Source organism: Silene latifolia, chromosome 2 (assembly GCF_048544455.1).
Source record: "Silene latifolia isolate original U9 population chromosome 2, ASM4854445v1, whole genome shotgun sequence".
In the NCBI taxonomy this organism is placed as follows: Eukaryota; Viridiplantae; Streptophyta; class Magnoliopsida; order Caryophyllales; family Caryophyllaceae; genus Silene; species Silene latifolia.
Window position 1 is genome coordinate 51,081,937 of NC_133527.1, and position 22,361 is coordinate 51,104,297.

General features: G+C 36.5%; 3 protein-coding genes across 3 annotated transcripts; 1 reads left to right on the plus strand and 2 right to left on the minus strand.

The window, feature by feature from the left end:
* Positions 1-4,617: 4,617 nt before the first annotated feature.
* On the minus strand, positions 4,618-4,962 carry LOC141640774 (uncharacterized). Its single transcript, XM_074449456.1, has one exon. The coding sequence runs from the start codon at positions 4,960-4,962 to the stop codon at positions 4,618-4,620; it is 345 nt and encodes a 114-aa protein (XP_074305557.1).
* Positions 4,963-7,352: 2,390 nt separating this feature from the next.
* Positions 7,353-8,021, plus strand: LOC141640775 (uncharacterized). Its single transcript, XM_074449457.1, has one exon. The coding sequence runs from the start codon at positions 7,353-7,355 to the stop codon at positions 8,019-8,021; it is 669 nt and encodes a 222-aa protein (XP_074305558.1).
* A 4,987-nt stretch (positions 8,022-13,008) lies between these two features.
* LOC141642746 (3-hydroxyisobutyryl-CoA hydrolase-like protein 5) lies at positions 13,009-18,180 on the minus strand. The gene is made up of 16 exons (XM_074451664.1): positions 17,920-18,180; positions 17,767-17,834; positions 17,596-17,679; positions 17,432-17,500; positions 17,292-17,355; positions 17,126-17,199; positions 16,389-16,472; positions 16,192-16,276; positions 15,934-16,019; positions 15,566-15,687; positions 15,431-15,491; positions 15,229-15,327; positions 13,858-13,959; positions 13,729-13,770; positions 13,490-13,596; positions 13,009-13,346 (listed from the first exon to the last, which is right to left on the minus strand). Exons 2-16 carry the CDS (start codon positions 17,794-17,796, stop codon positions 13,307-13,309), a joined length of 1,149 nt encoding a protein of 382 aa, XP_074307765.1. The 5' UTR covers positions 17,797-17,834; positions 17,920-18,180; the 3' UTR covers positions 13,009-13,306.
* Between the last annotated feature and the right edge of the window lie 4,181 nt (positions 18,181-22,361).

The window sequence follows — 22,361 nt, forward strand, 5'->3', positions numbered from 1 at the left end:
GTATTAAGAAGTTTCTTCAGGACCCCTGTGACCCCTAACGCCTTCAGACACCAAGTAATCTTCAGACCAATGAGTTTTTGCCGAAGCGTCTTCAGTCCCGTTTCACCCCGGGGTATCTCAGGTATGGTCTCTTCTTATGGCTGGCGAGCCTCCTTACGTAGTCTAACGGACTTTAAACGACCCTCCCCGATAGTCGACAGACTCTAAAATGTTCCCGACGACAGGTCCTTGGCTCAGACCCCTTGAGCCGCCTCGCGTCGCCATAGTCGTCAGGTTGTAATCTTCGATTGACCTGATGGCTATACTTTGACTTTCGCCTTGTCCAAGCCTTAGTCAAAGTGGAAGCTCTGTAGACACCTCATTTCTGCACCTCCCGCAAACCACCCGGTGATGATTGGGCCGCATGTTTGGTACGCGGAACGATTTGTAACAATTCGTAAATTTATTGTCAAGTGATTGCTCAAACATTAATGTCTACTTCTTAATTGTCATCTACGCGCCGATACCGTCGTTTTGACAGTAATTAGAGTACATTTGTAGTCCGGGCCTAAAACCGTCTTCATTTTCTGATAACCGCTAAAATCCCGAGTCAGAATGTTCTGGAATGTTCCGGATATTTCTATTCTATATTTTATAAATCTTTCACAATCTTTTATTCTTTGGTAAAGTATTTCCCGTAATATTCATACAAAATATTAAGGAAAATAAGATTATCCCGTCATTCCATAAACCAAACACGGAAATCTTTCTTCCGCAGGAGGAAACCACTTGGGAACAAACGCATCAGGTGTTGCGCCTCTTCCAAGAGACGCAGTGTCTGCTGCGCCTCTTCCCAGGTCCTTTTCTGCGTATTTTTCGTATCTTTTCATATCTTTTCGAGATTAACTTCCAAAGTTTCTCCGAAAACCCTATTCCTCCGTGTGATTAGTATAAATAGGAGTCTTCGCTCCTCATATTTCTGACGCGAGTGTTCGCCCTTCTCTTCTCCCTTTGCATTCTAGACCACGTTCTTACTTTTTGGCGTCTACGTGCTTGAACATTCGACCACGTGAGCTCGGATCTTTCTGAGTACCAGCCTCGTTTGCATGACCGGCCAATTTGACCAACTCCACAATCAATCAACTTAATTAATCTTAATCGTTTTCCTCTTACGAGGGCACTTTCGTTACATTCGCGTCGAGCATCACTAATCATAAACTTAATTCATCTCGTTTCGTCAAACACGTAAGTCTGAGGGTGTAAATCTCTCTTTTGTTTATTGTTATTTACTTTTTGTATCACTAATGTATGGTTTATGTCGAAAATACTTCTTAAAACCGATTTATAAAACCATGCTTTAAAACCCTTTTTATGGATTACCGAAAGATGACTGACCGAGAAAGGACGCAAAGAATCGCTGCGCCTCTCTTCTTGGGACGCAGACACTCTGCCGCGCCACTTCGTGAGGCTGCCGCAGTTCCTGCTTTCTTTCTTCTTCCTTCGTCCTCTGTCAATTCATTGTTCGTTATTTGTTTTCGTTTGTTCTTCAATTCTTTGACATAATAGCATAATAACTTCACATGTATATTATTTATCATCATTAATGCGTATAATTCATCGTTAATGCCGAATTAAATCCCAAGTAATCCAATATTTGCGGGTTTTCGTCATTAAAATCAATCCGGATTGTAGAGATTCGATTCTTTCATATCGAGTTTCTGGAATTCGACCTTTGATATATTTCCATCTGTCTATTCGTCATTAATTTATCATTAATCCATCATATCTAACCTAATTAGTTCACTCATATCGCTAATCAATCTTTCATCCATGTAATTAATTCGATTACATCCGTCTCATCCATGTTTTATCATTTTTATGACTCATTCCTATGTAATTAATGTATTAAATCACTTCCATCCGAGTCGAATACCATAATTGATCATTAAATCACCAACGAACATTAACGACTTGCAGTTCCGGCTTCACAGCCAGAACTCAGCCTTGGAACAGACGCAGCAACTGCTGCGCCTCTTCCAAAGGGCGCAGCTCTGCTGCGCCTCTTCCAGGTTGATTTCTGTCTCTGAACTTCCGTTCTGCCTTGACCTAGTTTATTAATTACGTATTTAATCTACTATTAATCGTATTATCGCCTAATCTCTGTTCGTTAATTCTTTTATTCTTTCTTTTCCCAAATTATCCCTTTTAAAGGTATTTTCGACATAAATCGACCTAATCCAAAGTAATTATTGTAATTTTATATTATTGTATTATTTATCGCATTTGTATGATTTATTTACATGCTTTCACATAAATCAATCTTAATTCCAACTTCGACCCATTTGTATGATTAAATTACTTGTTTCACCGACTTAGTCTAATCTCACATGCTAGGATTAATCTACTTGGATGTTGCATTGCATGCATATAATCGACAATATATCAAGTATAGACGATCTTCCCTAATCATTAGTAGAGGCCGCTATCGAGACGGGCGGGATTAGGTGTTCGATCAAAAGAGCTTCCTAATACGTACCCTCACCCCTTACTCCAGATCTCTGTGAACATCCGTGTTCATTGGCATCCACGAGAGTCATTCTAGACATAGAATGTTAAGGGTAACGATTGCTTAGTGTTTATGTCACTACTTTGTGTCTTGACATGACACGAGGTATTCGAACGGTTTCCAATTTTCCACAATAAATTGGTGGCGACTCCACAAATGCAAACGCTTGTTTCCCAAGCGCCCCCGTGGGCCCATTGTCCACACTTGGAAAGGAGACAAACCTTGTAGAATTCTTGTTGGCAATCTATTGATAATATAAGTAGCAGTAAGAATGCATTCACCCTAATATTTTTTAGGCAAATTTGATTGAAATTCCAAAGCCCTAGCTGTTTCTAATAAGTGTGTGTTTTCTTTCTACTACTCCATTTTGCTGAGGAGTATGGAAACAAGTTGTTTGATGAACTATCCCATTACCAAGAAGAATTTGAGATAAAACATTGCTAGTACCTAATTCAAAAGCATTGTCTGACCCGATGGTCTTAATCTTTCTTCCAAACTGAGTGTCAACCATGGCAATGAAAATTTTTATGAAAACAAAAGCATTACTTTTGCAAGATAAAAGATGAGTCCAAGTGCACCTACTAAAATCATCCACAATAGTAAGGAAATATTTATAGCCATTAGAAGTCTGAGTATGATAGGGACCCCATAAGTCAATGTGAATCAAATCAAATGGTGCAAAAGAGATAGAATCACTCAACTGAAAAGACAATTTATGTTGTCTAGCTTTAGCACAAATGAAACAAGAATCAAAATTACACTGTTTATCATTCACATTACAAATTTGTAGTTGCCTTAATTTGTACAAAGGTAGATGACCTAATCTGTGATGTCAAACAGTACTAGAAACAGATGAAGTTGCTGAATTAGAACTATGCTTATTAGTGTTCTCAAGAACATTATTGGTAATTTCAACAAAATTGGAAAAACTGTGTGTCTCAGTAAGATTGATATCAGGTTGCAGTAAGTATAGATCATTGTAGTTTTTACCAAGGACCAAGAGCCTCTTGGAAGAGTCCTGCAAATAACACATGTCATGGGTGAAGCTAACATTGGACCTAAGTTGCTTAGTAAGTTTGCTAATGGATAAAAGATTAATTTGAAAGTAAGGCACATATAACACATTTTGTAAGGAAAAGCCAGGAGTAACAGGAATAGACCCTATGTTATTAATATACACTATTTGGCCATTAGGTAAGGATATGCTATAGGGTTTCTCTAAATGTCTAAGATCAGAACATAAAGCCTTATTGGAACACATATGATCACTTGCACCAGTATCAAGAATCCATGAATTTAGAAAAGCATTAAAAGAGTTAGAAGTGACATTACCAGCAAAATTTGCTGCTGATGCAGGACCAGTAGAATGATTATTTAGATTCTGATTGTTGGCTAAACTTTGATTCTGTTCAATATCATTGGAAACTGGAGTTGATAAGAGCCCTGAACACCATCTTGATTAAACACATTTGCTGCAAAACTTTTGTTCCTATTCTGCAGATGCTTGCAGTTATCAGTTTTGTGTCCAGGTTTGTTACAGTATATGCAATAGGTAGACTGCTGCCTCTGTGAATTCTGATCAGTAGATATCTGATTGTATCCTGGAATGAAATTTTTGCCCTTGTAACTGTTGCCTGAATTTCCAAAGTTATTGTTGTTGCCAAAATTGTTGTTGTTTTTCCTGTAACTCCCATTCTGAGGATGATTTGCCCCTCCTTGATGATTAAACCCTTGATTATTCTGATTATAACCAGAAGGCTTGAATTGTTCAGGATTATTAGAAGAATTGTTCCAATTCTTTCCCTTGTAATTTGTGTTTTTGACGTATAAAGCTGTAGAATCTGGTTGGAATGTGACATTGCTGTTGTGAATCTCCCTTTGCCCTTCTTCCTGTAGTAGACTGTTATATATGGAAGTGATCTTAGGTAAAGGGTTTTGCAACAGAATAGTGCCTTGTATGGTTGAATAGGAATCATTCAAATCCATTAAGAATTGGACAGCTCTTTGGTCTTCTTGAAACTTAAGTTGCTTATCCTTTGCTCCACAAGCACAAGTGAAAATATAGACAGGATTCATTCCCATACCATCATTTCATCCCATATTGTCTTCAATTTAGTAAAATATGATCCTATGGTGTCGTTACCTTGAGATAAATCATTAAGCTTCTTTTGCACTCCATACAGCCCAGCTCCATTGGATTGTCCAAATCTTTCTTCTAATTCTACCCATGCTGCTCTGGCAGTGCTGCTGAAAAGAATAGATTTTGATATTTCTGGAGAAACACTGTTCAAGATCCAAGAAAGAACAGTGTCATTACACCTTCGCCAGAGTAAAGCAGTAGCAGCTGTAGGAGATGGTCTGGGAATGGTGCCGTCAATGAAGCCGACTTTGTTCTTGGCTGACAACGCAATTAACATTGCCCTTTTCCATCCACCAAAGCAGTCCCATCAAAAGGGGTAGCAACCAATTTGTTGCTCAGAGTATCATAATGATGTATATAATGTGGATCATCCATGCTTATTTTTGTTTGTGAGTTTTCAGTTGCCATTTTCTTGAATTAAAGATGAAGATAAAGAGAATAGAAGATGAAGATGAATGAATAGACAAACAAAGAAGATGAAGATATGAATGTAGAATTGATTATGCGGAAGCTATGCAGAAACAGGTTCAGATTGAACCTGCTCTAATACCATGTTATTCTCTCCTTAACTAACTTGTAACAAACTTTTCGCTAAGTTTGTTAGTATGTATTCCATCAGGAGTCGGTTATTACAATACCTAGCTATCAGTTGGTTAGTTGTACATGAGCTGGCATCTGTATAAACAGTGAACAGCTCATCAGTGTTAGTGTTGGAACTATGCCCCAGAGCAATCGTTATGAAACGTTTTGAACGAATTTCATATAGTGTAATTATTAATGGAGATTAATAATTAGATAGCATTTTATTATTATCTTATTAAGGTGTTAATACGATGATAAGTCTTTGATTAAACTAGTATACTTGACATCATAATGGAGATTATGATAATGAGAGTCAAGTATTATAGAGTTTAGTCTAAAAGTGTTCTTGGTCGTGTGATTATCAGAATGGGACTATGATAATCCGGATAGACCAATATATTGATAACGGTACTCATAAGATGAGTATTAATGGATCTCATTCATTAAGTTATAATATAAATAATGCATACGGAGATATGATTATTGAACTGACCAATAGTGAGATTTTCCAAATGGTTATTATTACCTATGCTGTCAATGTGGAAATTCTCTTAAGGAGTAGTTGTATATTTTATCCTTTGGCCTGAGATCATCATTGTAGTTAATAGACTACTTATTATACTTAGATATCGGACACCTAGTGTGTAAAAATGCTAGTTGAATGGCAATTGGGTATAATTGAGTACCTATGTAATTAATGGTGAGTCAAGATGGAATCCGTCAACTCAGGGTAATGAGTTTAAACTCTATGTTGTCATTAATCTTATTGATCATATAAAGACCTTGGCTAGGGCATACGAATGTTTTAAGAAAGGAGTTTCTTAGTCATTCTTGACCGATAATGATTGACATGTAACATAGTGGTCGTCTAGTGGGGTTTGACAGTCAAACCATACCCTAGGACGATCCGGAGTTGAAACGACGGAGGGAAATAAATACATAGTCCTTTACAAGGTTCGAGTACAGTGAATATTGATATTCACGCTATCCGACCGTCGGGGAGTGTTGTTAGACGCCAACCTCGATTAATAGTTAATGAGATTAATTATTACCGGTTTAGCGATGAACCTATGTGGTCACACACTTACGGTGTGATATTTAACGTTTACGGTTATTTAATTTATTATGATATAATTAATTAAATAATCTCGACGACATATTTTTTATATTGTCCGCTAACACGGAAATATAGTTAATATCGGAAAGACGTTTGTATGAGAGACGGATCGAAACGAATCAGATTGGCATTAAGATTTACACGTCCTATTTGATGAATATGATTCATCCATGTTTATCTAATTTTTGCTACGTGCCTTTTCATTAAGGATTGCTTAGCAAAGTTGGTTTACCTAACTGCACGTGAAGAAACTTAATGGCCAAGCTATCTTTTGCCTATAAATAGCAAGGCATTCTTACTCTTTATACGTACAGAAGTAATGAGTTATAATCTGTCTTACACTCATACATACAATAAAATGAGAAAAGTATTTTCTCTATATTCCGAGGTCGTCTCAAGGGTTGAGAACATTAGTCTATCTACCGGTGTGGATACATTAGAGACTCCGTATTTTCGGGGTTAGACCAATTTATTATCTACACATAAAGTATGTGTCCCTTTACTCAGTTTTACAAATTTTTAAATGCAATAGGTCTCAGGAGGACCGCGTTTCTGTCTTCCGCTGCTACATGTGATGTGCCGCGGTTCCCTTCAGTTAGTTAGTTCATTTTTCACACAAATATCTCTTACAACTTCTCTATAATCTTTTGGCTAGAACATTGATCAATTACATTTGTAATCTTGTTCTTGAGCTAATACAATTCAATATTTCAATCGAATTCTTTCTTTCAATTAGGGTTCCTTTGATTGATTTCTGCAGGTGTAATTCATCTTTTCGGATTAATTCCCTGAAGTGTATTACATTTGATATCAGAGACTTCGGTCCTGAATATCTCCGTCTTCCGCCATTAAAATCAAGGTTCAAGCTCGAATTTCTGGGTTTATCAATTGTCTGGGTTGCACTGCATAATTCTGGGTTAAATTGCTGAAAATTGGCGCGACTTGCAGTACCTCAACTGTCTGCAACAATGGAGGAACGTATGAAATCGATTGAGGATCAAATGGCGACAATTCTGCAGCTGCTTCAGGATAAATCGACAGATAATCCTCAAAATCATGAAACTGGAGCACCTAACACAGGTATAAACCCTAATCGCACTTTAGGTTTTAATCCAAAGGTCAACTTTCCTGTGTTTGATGGGTCAAACCCTAGAATGTGGTTGAAAAAATGTGCAAGATACTTTGAACTTTGTAAAATTCCTGAACATCAAAAGATTGATTTAGCATCATTGTACATGATTGGAAAGACAGAACTGTGGGTGCACGGCTATTTGGCTGTAAGAAGAAATGTGGATTGGGACGATTTCAAAACTGACTTATGTGCTAGATTTAGAGAAGAAACTGATAGCAATGTGGTAGAACAGTTTAATAAACTGCATCAGACTGGTTCAATTGATGAGTACATTGATAGTTTTGAAAACTTAAGGGGTTTAATGTTCCAAATAAACCTATTATTGCCAGACCAGTATTTTCTTGATAGCTTTGTTGGAGGTTTAAAGCCTGTTACTAAGCCATTTGTGAAGGCTTTTAGACCAACAACCATAGCACAAGCTGTAGAGCATGCTAGATTACAGGAAGAGTCTATAAATGCTACAAAAAAATCTGCACAAAACAATATTAGAAAAGCCAAATCATAGGCCATTCTCTTCTTCAACTCGGTCTTACACCAAAAACCCACAAAATACCACCTACAATAACAACTATACAAGAAATGCCCACACTTTTCACAAACAGAATACACAAAATTTTCCTCCAAAAACAAATTTTAACCAAAGAAATAGACCCACCCTTACCTTCTGATGTGGAGGAACATAGAAGGAAGAATTTATGTTTTCATTGTGATGAACAATATACACCTGGGCACCAGTGCAAGGGAAAGTTGTACAAGATTCAGGTGGTGCTTATTGAGGATAGTGATGAGTCTTTTGAGGAAGATGAAGTAGAGGAAGGGCCTGATTTACATGACAGTGTAGATAAATTAGGGGAAAGTGTGATGGAGGACCAACCCTTAATTTCTCTGAATGCTATGTCAGGAAGTAATGTTTTCCAAACCATGAGAGTTATTGGTAGAGTGAGAGGAAATTCTGTGCACATTCTTATAGACTCAGGAAGCACACAACTTTCTAGATGAGTTTACTGCAAGGAAGCTAGGGTGCAAGGTCACTGAAACTTACCCTTTGGAGGTATCAGTGGCAAATGGAGACTCAATTATTACCACAAAGACTTGTAAGAAATTCACTTGGCAATTTTTGGGTGTAGAATTTTGTAAGAAGTCATGATTGTGCCATTGGGAGGGTGTGAAATGGTCCTGGGAATACAATGGTTGACAACACTAGGTCCTGTCCAATAGGACTTTGATCAATTAAGGATGGAGTTTAGTTATAAAGGAAAGAAGGTAGTGCTAAGGGGCATCACAAAAGAGAAACTACAATGGTTAAAAGGGAATCAACTTGTGACTACTATGACCAAATGGGGTAACACTGAAAAGGGCAGCAACAGTGGACATCTTTTTTGCTATACAGGTGCAACAAAAATTGCTTGATAATGATATTGGGCATGTCCATTGCATACCTGCTCCTATTCAGTCTATTTTGACTGAATTCCCTGATCTATTTGAAGAACCAAAGTCTTTACCACCCCATAGAGATCATGATCACAAAATCCATTTGGAATATGGTACCAAACCAATAAATGTGAGACCTTATAGGTATCCTGTACTACAGAAAAATGCCATTGAAATGATTACCAAAGAAATGTTGGAGAGTGGAGTTGTGTGATATAGCCAAAGCCCTTACTCATCTCCTGTTGTGTTGGTGAAAAAGAAGGACAACACTTGGATACTATGTGTGGATTACAGAGAACTCAACAAGAATACAATTAAGTATAAATTCCTTATTCCCATCATTGATGAACTTCTGGATGAGCTGCATGGCTCAAGTATTTTTTTCTAAAATTGATCTTAGAGCTGGCTATTGGCAAATCAGGATGTCTGATGAAGATGTGCAAAAGACTGCTTTTAGAACCCATAAAGGACACTATGAGTTCTTAGTAATGCCCTTTGGCATAACAAATGCACCCTCAACATTTCAAAGTCTAATGAACTCTATTTTCAAGTCATTTTTGAGAAAAATTATTCTAGTATATTCTTTGATGACATACTCATCTACACTCTTTATGTTGAGGCGCATGTCACTCACCTTACAACAGCTTTACAATTATTAAGAAGACACCAATTATATGCTAAGATGAGTAAATGCTATTTTGGAGTTACAGAGGTAAGGAAGGAGTTGACACTGATCCCAAAAAGATGAAGGCAATGTTGGATTGGCCAGTTCCTAAAAATGTAAAAGAATTGAGGGGATTCCTTGGGTTAACAGGCTACTACAGGAAGTTTGTACAAGGGTATGGTCTTATTAGCAAGCCCTTGACTAACTTGCTCAAGAAAAATGGGTTTCAATGGAATGAATAAGTCACAAGAGCCTTTCAAAAACTGTAAGTTGCAATGAGTCAAGCACCAGTACTTGTATTACCAAATTTTTCAGAACCATTTATGGTTGAAACTGATGCATCTGGCTATGGCATTGGGGCAATACTGTCATAAAAGGGGCATCCAATTGTTGTTATAAGCAAAGCATTAGCTGATAAAACACAAGGCATTGTCAACTTATGAAAAGGAGTTACTAGCTGTGATTTTAGCTATTGAGAAATGGAGACCTTATTTAATTGGGCAACATTTCATCATTAAGACTGACCATTTCAGTTTAAAATACTTGCTAGAGCAAAAAATTATAACTCCTTTCCAAAGCAAATGTCTTCCTAAAATTTTGGGTTTGGATTACGAGGTGGTGTATAGAAAGGGAAATGAGAATATTGTTGCAGGTGCCCTTTGAAGAGCTTCTGGTGCAGAATTAATGGCAATGGTGGTGACTCAAGTAAGATTAGATTTACTCCAAAGAATAGTGGATAGCTGGCAAGCTCCTGAGTGTGCAGAACTCATACAACAATTGCAAAATGGAACCTTTCAAGGGAGCAAGTTTCAGTGGTGCAATGACAAATTACTCAGGAAGGGAAAGTTGGTAGTTGGCCCAGACCCTACACTAAGAAGAGATATTCTTAATGTGATGCACAACTCTGCTATGGGGGGACATTCTGGTGTGCAAGCTACTATGAAAAGGATTTCAAGTTTATTCTATTCGAAAAACATGAAAAAAAATGTGAGGAACATGGTAAGGGAATGTACAGTTTGTCAACAAAACAAACCATTGTTACAAGCTCCTGCTGGCCTTTTGCAGCCTCTACCAATACCAGATGTCATCTGGGTTAATATTTCAATGGATTTCATTGAGGGTCTGCCTAAATCACAAGGGAAGGACACTATATTGGTGGTAGTGGACATGCTTAGAAAATATGCACATTTCCTACTCCTAACCCGTCCATTTACTGCAGCAAGTTTGGCAAGGATATACTTTGACCAGATCATTAGGTTACATGGAATTCCCAAAACCATTGTCAGTGACAGAGACAAGATTTTTCTGAGTAAATTCTGACAGGAATTGTTCAAATTCCATAAGGTGGAGCTGTTAATGTCAACTGCATACCACCCTCAGACTGATGGTCAAACAGAAATTGCTAATAAATGTTTAGAGACATATTTAAGGTGTATGACAAGTGAAAAACTAAAGGATTGGGTGAACTGGATACCTTTGGCTGAATGGTGGTACAATAGCAATTACCATTCCTCTATTGGAACTACTCCTTATGAGGTAGTATATGGACAAACTCCACATATGCATTTTCCCTACCTACCAGGAGACAGTTTTGTTGCTGCAGTGGACAGGAGTTTAACTGCAAGGGAGAAGTGTATTACTATGCTCAAGTTCCATTTGAAAAGAGCTCAGGACAGAATGAAAGATCAATCTGATAAGCATAGATCTGAGGTGGAGTTTGAAGTAGGAGATTTGGCCTATGTCAAACTACAGCCCTATAGACAACATTCAGTGGTTTATAGGAGTTGCAATAAATTAGCTCCTAGATTCTTTGGGCCCTTTGAAGTTTTGGGAAGAATAGGGAAGGTGGCTTACAAACTCAACCTTCCTGATCAAGCCAAGGTGCACCCAGTTTTTCATGTCTCACAGTTAAGAAAACATCATGGTCCTGCTCCTATTACAAATGTAATACCAGTCATGGATGGCATGCTGCAATTCAGAGCTGAACCAGTGGCAATGCTAGAAAGAAAGATGGTGAAGAAGGGCATTCATGTTGTTGTCTACTTACTGATACACTGGTCAAATGGAACACCTGATGACGCAACATGGGAAATGTATGATGACTTTGTGAAACGATTTCCTGATTTCAAACTGGACTAAACTAAGCTCAAATCTAATTTAAGGGGAATTGATTGTAACTGACTTACTGTCTGTTACTCTGTTAGAGCCAAGTCCAAGTCAGCACTCAATTAAAAGTTGTTAGGAGTCGGTTATTACAATACCTAGCTGTCAGTTGGTTAGTTGTACATGAGCTGGCATCTGTATAAATAGTGAACAACTCATCAGAGTTAGTTTGTTCATTTTTCACACAAATATCTCTTACAACTTCTCTATAATCTTTTGGCTAGAACATTGATCAATTACATTTGTAATCTTGTTCTTGAGCTAATACAATTCAATCTTTCAATCGAATTCTTTCTTTCAATTAGGGTTCCTTTGATTGATTTCTGCAGGTGTAATTCATCTTTTCGGATTAATTTCCTAAGTGTATTACATGGAATTAAACAATATAGGGTAAATTAGATTTTCTTCAAACGCCAAATTAAAGCCTCTAACAAGTTGGAGCAAATTTCAAAGACTAGTCAACATAAGCTAAAGGGAAGTTGTTACTCGCGTTATCGGAGATCTACTCGGAAAAATATTATAATTAATAAACCTTCTTTGATACCTCAAACTGCTGCATTTTTTTTTGGTTGTTCTGTTAAACTCGTTGTCTTTGTGGCTTGTTCTAACTTCAGATAACGTAGACTCAAGTAATGATCACTAGGGATGGCAACAGAATCCGGATCCTGCCCAGATCCTGAGATCCAGATCGTACGGAGCGGATATGGATCGCGATATTTAAGATCCAGTAGATAAGGATATGGGTATGGATCGTATGGTCGAGATCCAGATCCTACCCTTAGATCCATTTTTATTTCATTCTCTTAAAAAATAAGTTAAATTTAAACAAATAAGAAAATTATATCTTTTGTTCTTTTAATGTTTTCATAAATCAAACCATGATTTTTTCTGATTAACATTTTTTGGTTAAAAAAAGATACTATTTTAGTGTTATTGTAATTTCATAAGACTTTATTTTTATGTTTTTAGAACTTTAGCTTTATAATTAGTATCTAATAAAGGAAAATAATATGTTACGTCGTAGTAAAATACAAAAAAAAATATTTTCATATTTTAAGAGGGACTTTTTTTTTATTATCAAAAGGATATGGATATATTCTCATCCAATTCAGATCCTGCGAATCCGGATATGGATATGGGAATTTCAGATCATGTAAATATGGATCGGATCTGGATCTTATAGGATCTTATCCAGATCCTACCCATTGTCATCCCTCAATTAGAACTTATGTAATATCGAATCGCCCTCAATTATTTGATTACCAATTAAATTACTAATCCTCATGACTTGGGAGTAGCGAAACATTTTTTTTGTTGCGTTCATCATGTAACCATGTGATTATATGATAGCACTTGGATTACTCAGCTAAATGCATCGTCATGCATTTCGATCCCTAACAACCAGCTGGGAAAATTATCAATCATCTAGGATTATTAGAGTAGCAAGTACAAATTATTACAAGGCTGCTGTTCGAAGCATGCAGACTCTAACCATTCCGCAACATATATGGAGTACAGTGCTTATTTTATTTTCATGTCGAATAAGCTGATTTCTCATACTTTCCACCCCACCTGCACGACAATCCGTTGTGAATTTCCCGTCAATAAAAAAATCAAAGCTGAGAAAAACTTTAAACCTGACGGACTTTAGGAAAGTCTGAAAAATAAGGAATGATTCGAGAAGCACAAAAACCCGCTAATGCCAAGTTGCTAACCTGCATTCTTCAGTCTCCGGAATCTGAAGTTCCAGATGAGGTTCATATGGGGAAAACACTTTGTCCAAGTCCTTCTCATCTACATTCTCAAGGCTTGACGGGTCCCACTGCAATTAACATGTATCTTATTGCTTAGTACACCATAAACAGAAATGCGCAGCATATTCAAAGATTAGAGCTCCCAGATTGCTTAATTGAATAATGAAAAAAATACAAGCTTGTTGTGTGAGAAAGAACACCTTTGGAGAGTTATCCTTGTCAATGGTGAGAGCTCTAATACCCTGGAGAATGTAGTTTGGAAGATAATAAGTAAATGCTTGCCATAGCTTAGTTATACCAGAAAAATATACTCTTGAATATCGAGTTACCTCATAAACATCATCAGAGATCATGCTTCTTAGAATGTTGATTGTCAGTCTAAACTCTCTTTTGAGGCATTCAGCTAAGGTTTGGCTCCTTGCTTCGCGTATCTGAGAAAAAGCACAGGGGAAAATGTATGAAAGAAGCATCTACACTCAGAAACCTAAACAGTTCAGTCAACTAAGGAGCTGTTTGGTTGGGGGTCTTTAGGAAAGAGTAAGGGAATGAAAGTTGATGATTCCCTTTGTTTGTGTTTGTTTAAACTTTGTTAACAATTGAGTATCTCATGATACTGCAGACCAGCATTACATTATTAAATTAAGAGATTGCACCATCTGGTTTGGTACGGATTCGAGTTTGGTAGGACCACAAGGGAGGCAAAGCTCTTCTCATGAGCTTTATCACTCCTGCATTTTCTGATAATCAAACTCAGGATTTTTAGTTAAACTAGAAAACCCCCTACTGGTATCTGGTAGTTAATTACGGAGTATCTTAGTTGTATCGACATAAGATTGACACTTCAAGCTAAAGAAGCATTCATTGTTCAAAAAACACGAGTAGCAAAATATAATAAGATTGACACTTCAACCTAAAATATCATGAAGCAAGTTCCAATGATAATAGGTTAATTTGAGAATCTGTAAAGACAGGTAAGATTGAAGGCATCGTCTAGGTGCTGGAGTTATTAAGAAAGAGAAAATCGAGAAAAATGAAGGGGTGATGGAGCTGACTTATGTCACAAGACAATAAATCTGTCCTTTAAGAAAAAATATAGGGAAATTCCAGCTTGTACTCATCTGGTATGGACTAATCCCACTTGTACCCGTTCTTATCAGGAAAACCCACTTGTACCCTTCAATTTCCTAGTTATTCTCACTTATACCCCTCAAGTATAAGTTAATTTCACTTGTACCCCTACTTTTAAGGAAATCCACACTTCAACATCCTAGTTACATAGAAATCGTGACCATAAGTCCATAATATTAAGCGCCAACAATTAAGACGTGAAATGAATTCTCGCTTGTCATTATGAAGTGGGGAAGAAGTGTTAAGTACCGTCAAGACATCAAGTAAGATTTTAAAGGCTTCATAAACAATATGAAGAAGCATATCTAATTGAAATATTTGTTTTCTCTTCAACAAACATCGTTTTCCCCTCCAAATTCATTTTATTGGACTCCACTTCATTTTCAACATTCATCTTTTACCATTCTTCCCCACTTTATCCTCAACATTTATCATTTACTATACTTAAGGGTATAAGTGAGAATAACTAGAAAGTTGGAGGGTATAAGTGGGCTTTTCTAAAAAGAAGGGGTACAACTGAGATTAGTCAATATTAGAGGGGTACAAGTGGGAATTTCCCAAAAATATATTACCGATTTAAGCGTGATTTTTAATCCAGTAGGAGATGATCTTTTCAGTCCTTTAAGAACCGATGCAATCCATCCGTTGCCTTCTCTCATTGATGCAGCTTCCTGGATCATACAACAATATAATTTTATTTTTAGTTCATCAAAATAAACCAACAAAAGAAATGGAGCTACTTTTAAAGTGTAGTCCTAATTGATAGAAACTTACAAATGCTTGTAAGATCTCTTCTACTGAATCTTTCGAAAAGCATTCGTCGATGACCGATTGCCTAAAAGGTTATTATAAGTATTGGTATTTGGTTAAGCACTTAAGCAGCATAAAATCACTTGTTACATGTCTTACTTATTCAGGATACTATCAGCATCAACTTGAGCTTCAGAAGAGAATTGTTCAATCACTGACTTGACTTGATCTTTGTCCCCCTTGTTTAAGCTGACCAATGCTTGTTCTAGCTCCGATAATTTCTGATTGATAAACATCAACACGAAAAATTCATTCGTCAGTAAACAATATAAGAGATGAGGATTAAAACGACAAATTCTCAAGTTCCTGGTTCCTCAAGGGATGTCAGAAAGAAGAGAGAGATGAGAATAAAAGTGACATCTGAGGTTCCTTGGATCTCAGATGCTGTTTAAAGAACATGTGTTCCTTCTGAGTTTACAAATGCAATCCTAATTTTTAATACACTTCGAATTATGGCACGAGTTTACCTCCGAAGGCACCAAATGGGTAGCCAGTTTGAGTGCAACTAATTCCTTGCCATTTAATCTTGCCCCAGTTAAAGCCAAATACTCGCCTGCAAAGAAGTCCATATGTTTTTGAAGATATGCTAGGAAACAGAGGGAAACGATGCACTGTGAAGCTTAAATTCCTTTGTCATTTCGTAGGAGTATTACTTCCAAAGTCTGAAGCTAAGTAAACAACAGAAGTTTGAATGAGGTAAAGAAAGAGTTGAGGTTCCTGCTCACCCAAGTAACCAGGCAATCGAGAGTGTATGTAGGAAAAGCCGCAGTCAGTGTGAAATCCGATAGCAGCTTCAGGAGTGGCAAAAACCTATTGAAAGCTTACAGATTAGCAACTAGAATATTTACCTGAAATCTTATAATGTGGATAACAATTTAGCTAACATGTGAAGTACAAGGTTACTAGGTATAAATTAACACACCGTTTTGTCTGTGACGATGGAAAAGTTGATAGGAACCATCAATGCTGCACCTCCACCCATAGCAATCCCATTAACAAGAGCAACCTGGTTTACAAAATGATACAAGTAATTGATTTAGAACGGTTGAAAACAAAAAGTAGAATGTTAATGGCATTTGTTGGTGATTTAAGAGTAATTATCGGTTCATTTGGCGTAATTAAGGTCGGTTCATTGATGGGTAATTTCTAAATAATATAATGCGAGTTCGGGAAGTACGGAGTGCACGCTCGTATAATTATTTACGGGATTGCGGAACAGTTTTCATTCGAATAACTTTGGCAGTAATTAAATTCCGTGTAATTTAAATACTTTTAATCCGAATTACTCTAGAGTTACAACCCTTCAGAAATGCATCCCTTTGTTTCCCTATTTCCCAAATCCTTTCTATATAAATAGATAAAGGATGAGAAGAAAAAGTTACAGAAAAATATACTCTTCTACTGCATCAAAAGAACCATATAACATTCTACACAAAATATTTCTATATTACGTCTCTGATTTTTGGCACAAAAATCAGAGAGCACTGTCTTATCTCAATAGGAAATTCGGTTTCACCTAGGCACTAATAAGGGTCGAATTGTTCTATTAGGAAAGCGGAGTCGATTCGGTGCGGTGTTATTGTCAATTCTTGTTTGTGCATATACAATATCTAACAGCATTTACATTGTTGAACTGATATTTAAGAGCAGTAGCAGTACCTGTGTTTTTTTGTAGGAATGGATGTGATAGCAAAGCCAATAAAACCTGTAAACGACTTGGAGGCAGGAGTCCTCTGGGCACAGAATGGAGAGAGTGTTGATTAGAAGAAGTTGGTAAAGGTGAAGCACAGATTTGTTTAATTAAAGTGTTGAAAAATGTTACTACTTGATGTTTTGCCCTCGTAGAACACTCGCAAATCTCCTCCAGCTGAATATGCACGACCTGCTCCCTACGCAAACGTAGATGTAACAGTAACAGTCAAGATTGCAAGTTTAAGTTGCCAGAGTATACTCATTCATCAATACCTTTATTAATATGAGTTGAACGTTTTCATCCTTCTCCCAGTTTTCCAAATATCCTGCCAACAGCTTCACCTGAAGAAAGTGGAAAGATATCTGACTTCCAATTGGTTGAAAATGAATAGAAAAGGAAGTACTCCGTAATAAGTTATAGTAAAAGAAGAAGGCACCGTTTCTGGAGAAATGACATTGAGTTGACGAGGCCTGTTAAGTGTGAGTAACCTCACATGGCCTTTCTCTTCTCCTACAACTGCCTGAAATTCAGATTAAAATAGTGAGTGTGAAAACTACTGAATGCAATGGAGTAATACTGGGTAGAGGGTAGTGATTAGTAAACTTACAGGGTCAATAGAGTTTGATGTTTGCGCCATCTTCACTCACTCACTTGTCTGATCTCTCAATTGCAAATCTACAGGAAGGATTCAATGAATGATCAAACAACAACAACAACAGAGTCCGCAATCCAAATGTTGTTAATATGATGACAAACTTACAATATCAAATTAATCTTCAAAATAAATATAACAGTTAGAGAGTAAGTAGAGGGAAACCCAGAAACGTAGCAATTATAATGAATGGAGGAAGAGTCAATGTTATACGGACTACAATCAAGGAAGGAAAGGAAAGTAGTGTCTGTAAAAGAGGTTGGTAAGTTGTAGAATTGAAAAAAGCGTGGTAGATGGATGGATGATTGATTTCCTTATTCTAATTGTCAGCCTAATGCTCTACCTACCCCCGACTCTCTTGTCTTAATCAACTAGTTTTAAACCCGTGCAAAATTGTACGGGTATGTATTTGGGCCAGTATTAATTTTTTTTATGTTTTTTTTTTTTTTTTGCATTACTATTGTACTCATCTAATTGGTCTAAATAAGCGATCTACATAATTAATGTTTAAACTTGTTATAAATACTTGTTCACGTGCAATGGTTTAAGAGGAAATAACAAATGATATTTTTTAAAAAAAAATATATCGTATTATCTAGTTTTTAAAAATTATGCATGTAATTTATTCACATTATATTATATGTAATTCAATCCCTTAATTAAATGTAATTCCTTCTCGTAATTATGTAATTTTATTATTTTTATTTTTTAAAAAAATTATGTAATTCATTTATTTGTAATTAGTTTCATTTATTCCGGTTTGTAATTCATTCCGCTTATATGTCATTAATTTCATTTATTCGGAATGTATAAAATTATTTCATAGTATTTCTTCTAAGACGGAATTTGTCGCATGTTTGTATAGCCGAAATTTTGAAGAAATAAATACATTGCACACTAACGGGTCCCACCATAACATGATTTTCCAAAAAAAAAAACTGAATTAATGACGTGGCACGCCCTGAATTGAGTATTGTCTTCTAAATTAATAAAGATAAGATTCTGCCTTAACTTGTGAAATCCACCATTTTGTTTGGCTAAAAACTCACCAAATATACTATTTACTTCGTTCAACTTCACTCTACCATTCTGCTTTTTTACGTTTACCAACGCGTGTTTTACGCGGTAAATAACGTTAGCTACGTATTTGTAAAAATTATAAAAGTTCGGTATTTTTAATGTACTCGTAAAGACGAATCAAACAAGATCTCACTTGAATATATTTTCAAGTATGTATTGAGAGAAAATTACAATTAAAGCTTTATTTGTGAATAGTGTGCAAAAACTAATATGGTAGAGTGGAGTTGAATGGAGTAAGTATATTATTTGCATAATGGTTAAAGTGACCTACTCTTTTTAGCTTCGTATCCGGGGTTCAGCCAGCAAGGCAATCAATTAGTCCCTAAAATCAAGCAATTAAAGATGCATTCTCATGTAAATATAGAAACATTTTTATCTTGTATATTCTTATATAAAGGCTCATATTATTAATCTTATTTAGTCTCACTTCTCTCCTATATATAATGTACCTTTGTCAATATTGAAATCTCCCCCTTAACTAAGAGTAAGGTTCACTTCTACTATTCACTAATGAATAGTACTCCAAAAGATGAATAGTTAAACTACTTGGGCGGGTTTGGTAGCATTCTGCTATTGCTCATTCATTACGAACTACTGTGAAACAAGCTCTAATATCACCTCAATGGAGAACCACTATGCAGGATGAATTTCAAGCCCTTGAACGAAATCAAACTTGGACTTTGGTCCCTAAACAACCGTCTCAGAATATAATAGGATGCAAGTGGGTCTATCGAATTAAATACAACCCCGATGGTTCACTCAAACAACATAAAGCTTAGTTCTTAATTCACATCTAGCTTGAATTAGGGATTTAAACTTGCGCTTGCTTAGTTTAACTTTTTAAATCGAGTAGGTTGTGAAATTTTTACCATGTGTTTGCTTTGGGAACAATTTCACAATCATATCTTTTATTTTTATGTTCAATAGAAACAATAGAATAAGAGCCCCAAGAACGGCAGCCCAAAACCGAATCAAATATCAAAACAAACAGCCTGTTTTCGGGTCATTTGTGGTGTTATTTCTCGACTTGAGTTGTTGTTATTTATCTAGTTTGCAACGGTCCCTTGTAACATTGCATTCATGTTGTTTTTTAACCTTGTTTTTACCTTGTTTTTTTTGTTGTTTTTAAAGGATTTGAACAAGGGTGAAATCGTTTTAGTGCTACCAATTTCGTACACATCCTTGGCTCCTTGCAATTCGTAAGGACCTCCAGGTTTTACACTCTAGTTACAACATCATATTAATTTAGTTGTGCAATATTATGTTGTATAATTGTACCCGTTAATTTCGGTGAATTGGTTACGTATAAAAAAAGCTTAAAAATAAAATATTTTTTTTCATATAACATACTTCAAATATTATATAACGTAGTAAAATGAAATATCATAGTATAAGGATAACATTGAGAACAATAAGGATACTCTACGAAAGTTATGTTATGCTTTGAAACAACAAAAAATATATTGCAATGAAAAAAAAATTAATTCAAAAAAAAAAAATCACGACATACGATAAGTGGTGTTCATGTGAAATCACGGCGAACGACTAATTTCATAAGGCACCCCCGAAAAAAATTCAAAAAATTTAACTAAAAATTTCGAAAATTTCATGCGCCAGGGAGGCGACCGCCCCTGCTAGTGATGTGGTCCGCGGTCGTCACACGCCCAATCAAACACATTTATGTTTCTCAACAAACAACTAGTTAGTGGTTAAGTCGAGGTCGATCTATGGGACGGTGTGCTTTGGGTTCTAAGTCTATCTATCTCAATTTATGCTAGTGTCATAATTGATTTGGGTTTGTAGTTGTGTTCTAGGCTAATGCAAGCAATAAAGTAAAACAAGCAACAAAAGGAAGGATGTAAACAAATGACTAAAAGTGCTAGGATATCATGGGTTCATAGGGGATTCATGAGAGTAAATCATACAAACATGTTCTCAATTAGATGCAAGCACTTATTGTTGTGATAGGATCAAGTTAGTGTATATCTTACAATCCCTAAGAAGGTTTGGGTCCCGGAGCGGAATCGATTAGATTGTACAACACCTACAAGTCGACTTAATCCTTCCTATTTAACTCTATGCAAGGTCTAATGAGGTTCGAGTTGGTTTATATGCTTACAAGCCTCGTTGAATAGATGGGTGATGGATCAAAAAATGCAAGGATTCATAGGCTCGCATTTCATCAAACATAACATGTGCATAAGTTGAAATCACAACAAACAAACAAATTAATTATGAAAACATATTAGATTAAGCATATATTAATCCCCATATTTGTTTCCCCTAATTCCTCATTAATCCTAGCTAAAGGACTACTCACTCATGATCAAGTTTAACATGTTAATAAGGTTGTCAATCATACTAACAGAGCAAAATATGATGAATAAATGATGTGATTAACAATAGTTAAACAAGAGTAAATAGGATTATACCTATATGAGATGATCCAAATAATAAAGTAAAGAATAATAGAAGAAAACTTGATTCATTGATGAAGAGTTGTCAATTCTCCAACAATAACCCAATAATCTTCAATTACCCAATAATAATAAACTTGAACAATGATTAAGGAAAGATTAAAATGTAATTTTGTGGAATGATTGGGATTAATCTATTGGTACATCATTAGGTTAAGTAAGGGTGGTTTAGATAGCAATGTTAAGTTCTAAATAGGGAATTGCAAGTCCCGAGGGAGATGCGTAGATCATGTTGCTACTCCTAACACGATCCGCTCGTCTTGGCTTGAGGCACGACCAGTCTGTCTGGAGATCCGCTCGGATCACAAGGAAGACGCCCGGATCAAAGCTCCCGTATCCGCTCGTCTCGTGCTCGGGCCGCTCGGATCTAGGCATGACAATCCGCTCGTCTGGTGCTTAAGACGCACGGATCTTGGCACAGTTTCCATCCTCTTGCTTCAAAGCCTACGATCTATCTATACTCTTTACTCTTTTTTCGTTGGTCGTCGTTCTTGCCTCCTCTTCATACTAGTCCATCTAAGATCGTCAACAAGCTTCCAAATATGCGCGGGAGATGGGAATTCCGCCTCATTATCTCCTTTCCTATCACTACAAAATAAACGCGGAAAACTGACGGAAAAAAACCGTCACTACGGCCTCTTTTCCGTCAGGAATGTCCATTCCTGACGGTTTTTCCGTCAGGATTGAAGCGTCACTACAAATGGTCACAGAAAACATATATCTGACGGTATTTCCGTCAGTAATGGCCACTACTGACGTTTATTCCGTCACAATGTCACATTTAGGGTGACTAGGCAAGTCAACAAAATGTTGACCACTCCTGACGGAAAAACTGTCAGTATAGGGCCATTACTGACGGAAATTCCGTCAAAGGAGTCAACAAATTGTTTGACTTTTGTGACGGAATTTTCGTCAATAATGGCCCTATACTGACGGTTTTTCCGTCAGGAGTGGTCAACATTTTGTTGACTAATGTGACAGTATTTCCGTCAG

What these genes read in the sequence shown, in the direction of transcription:
- LOC141640775 (XM_074449457.1), top strand. Translation starts at nt 7,353, where the DNA reads ATGGAGGAACGTATGAAATCGATTGAGGATCAAATGGCGACAATTCTG.
- LOC141642746 (XM_074451664.1), bottom strand. Translation starts at nt 17,796, where the DNA reads ATGGCGCAAACATCAAACTCTATTGACCCT. An exon ending in CTACGAGGGCAAAACATCAA is followed by an intron (nt 17,200 to 17,291) that starts GTAGTAACATTT and finishes TTCTGTGCCCAG; the next exon opens with AGGACTCCTGCCTCCAAGTC. An exon ending in CCCATTTGGTGCCTTCGGAG is followed by an intron (nt 15,688 to 15,933) that starts GTAAACTCGTGC and finishes TTTATCAATCAG; the next exon opens with AAATTATCGGAGCTAGAACA.
- LOC141640774 (XM_074449456.1), bottom strand. Translation starts at nt 4,962, where the DNA reads ATGTTAATTGCGTTGTCAGCCAAGAACAAAGTCGGCTTCATTGACGGC.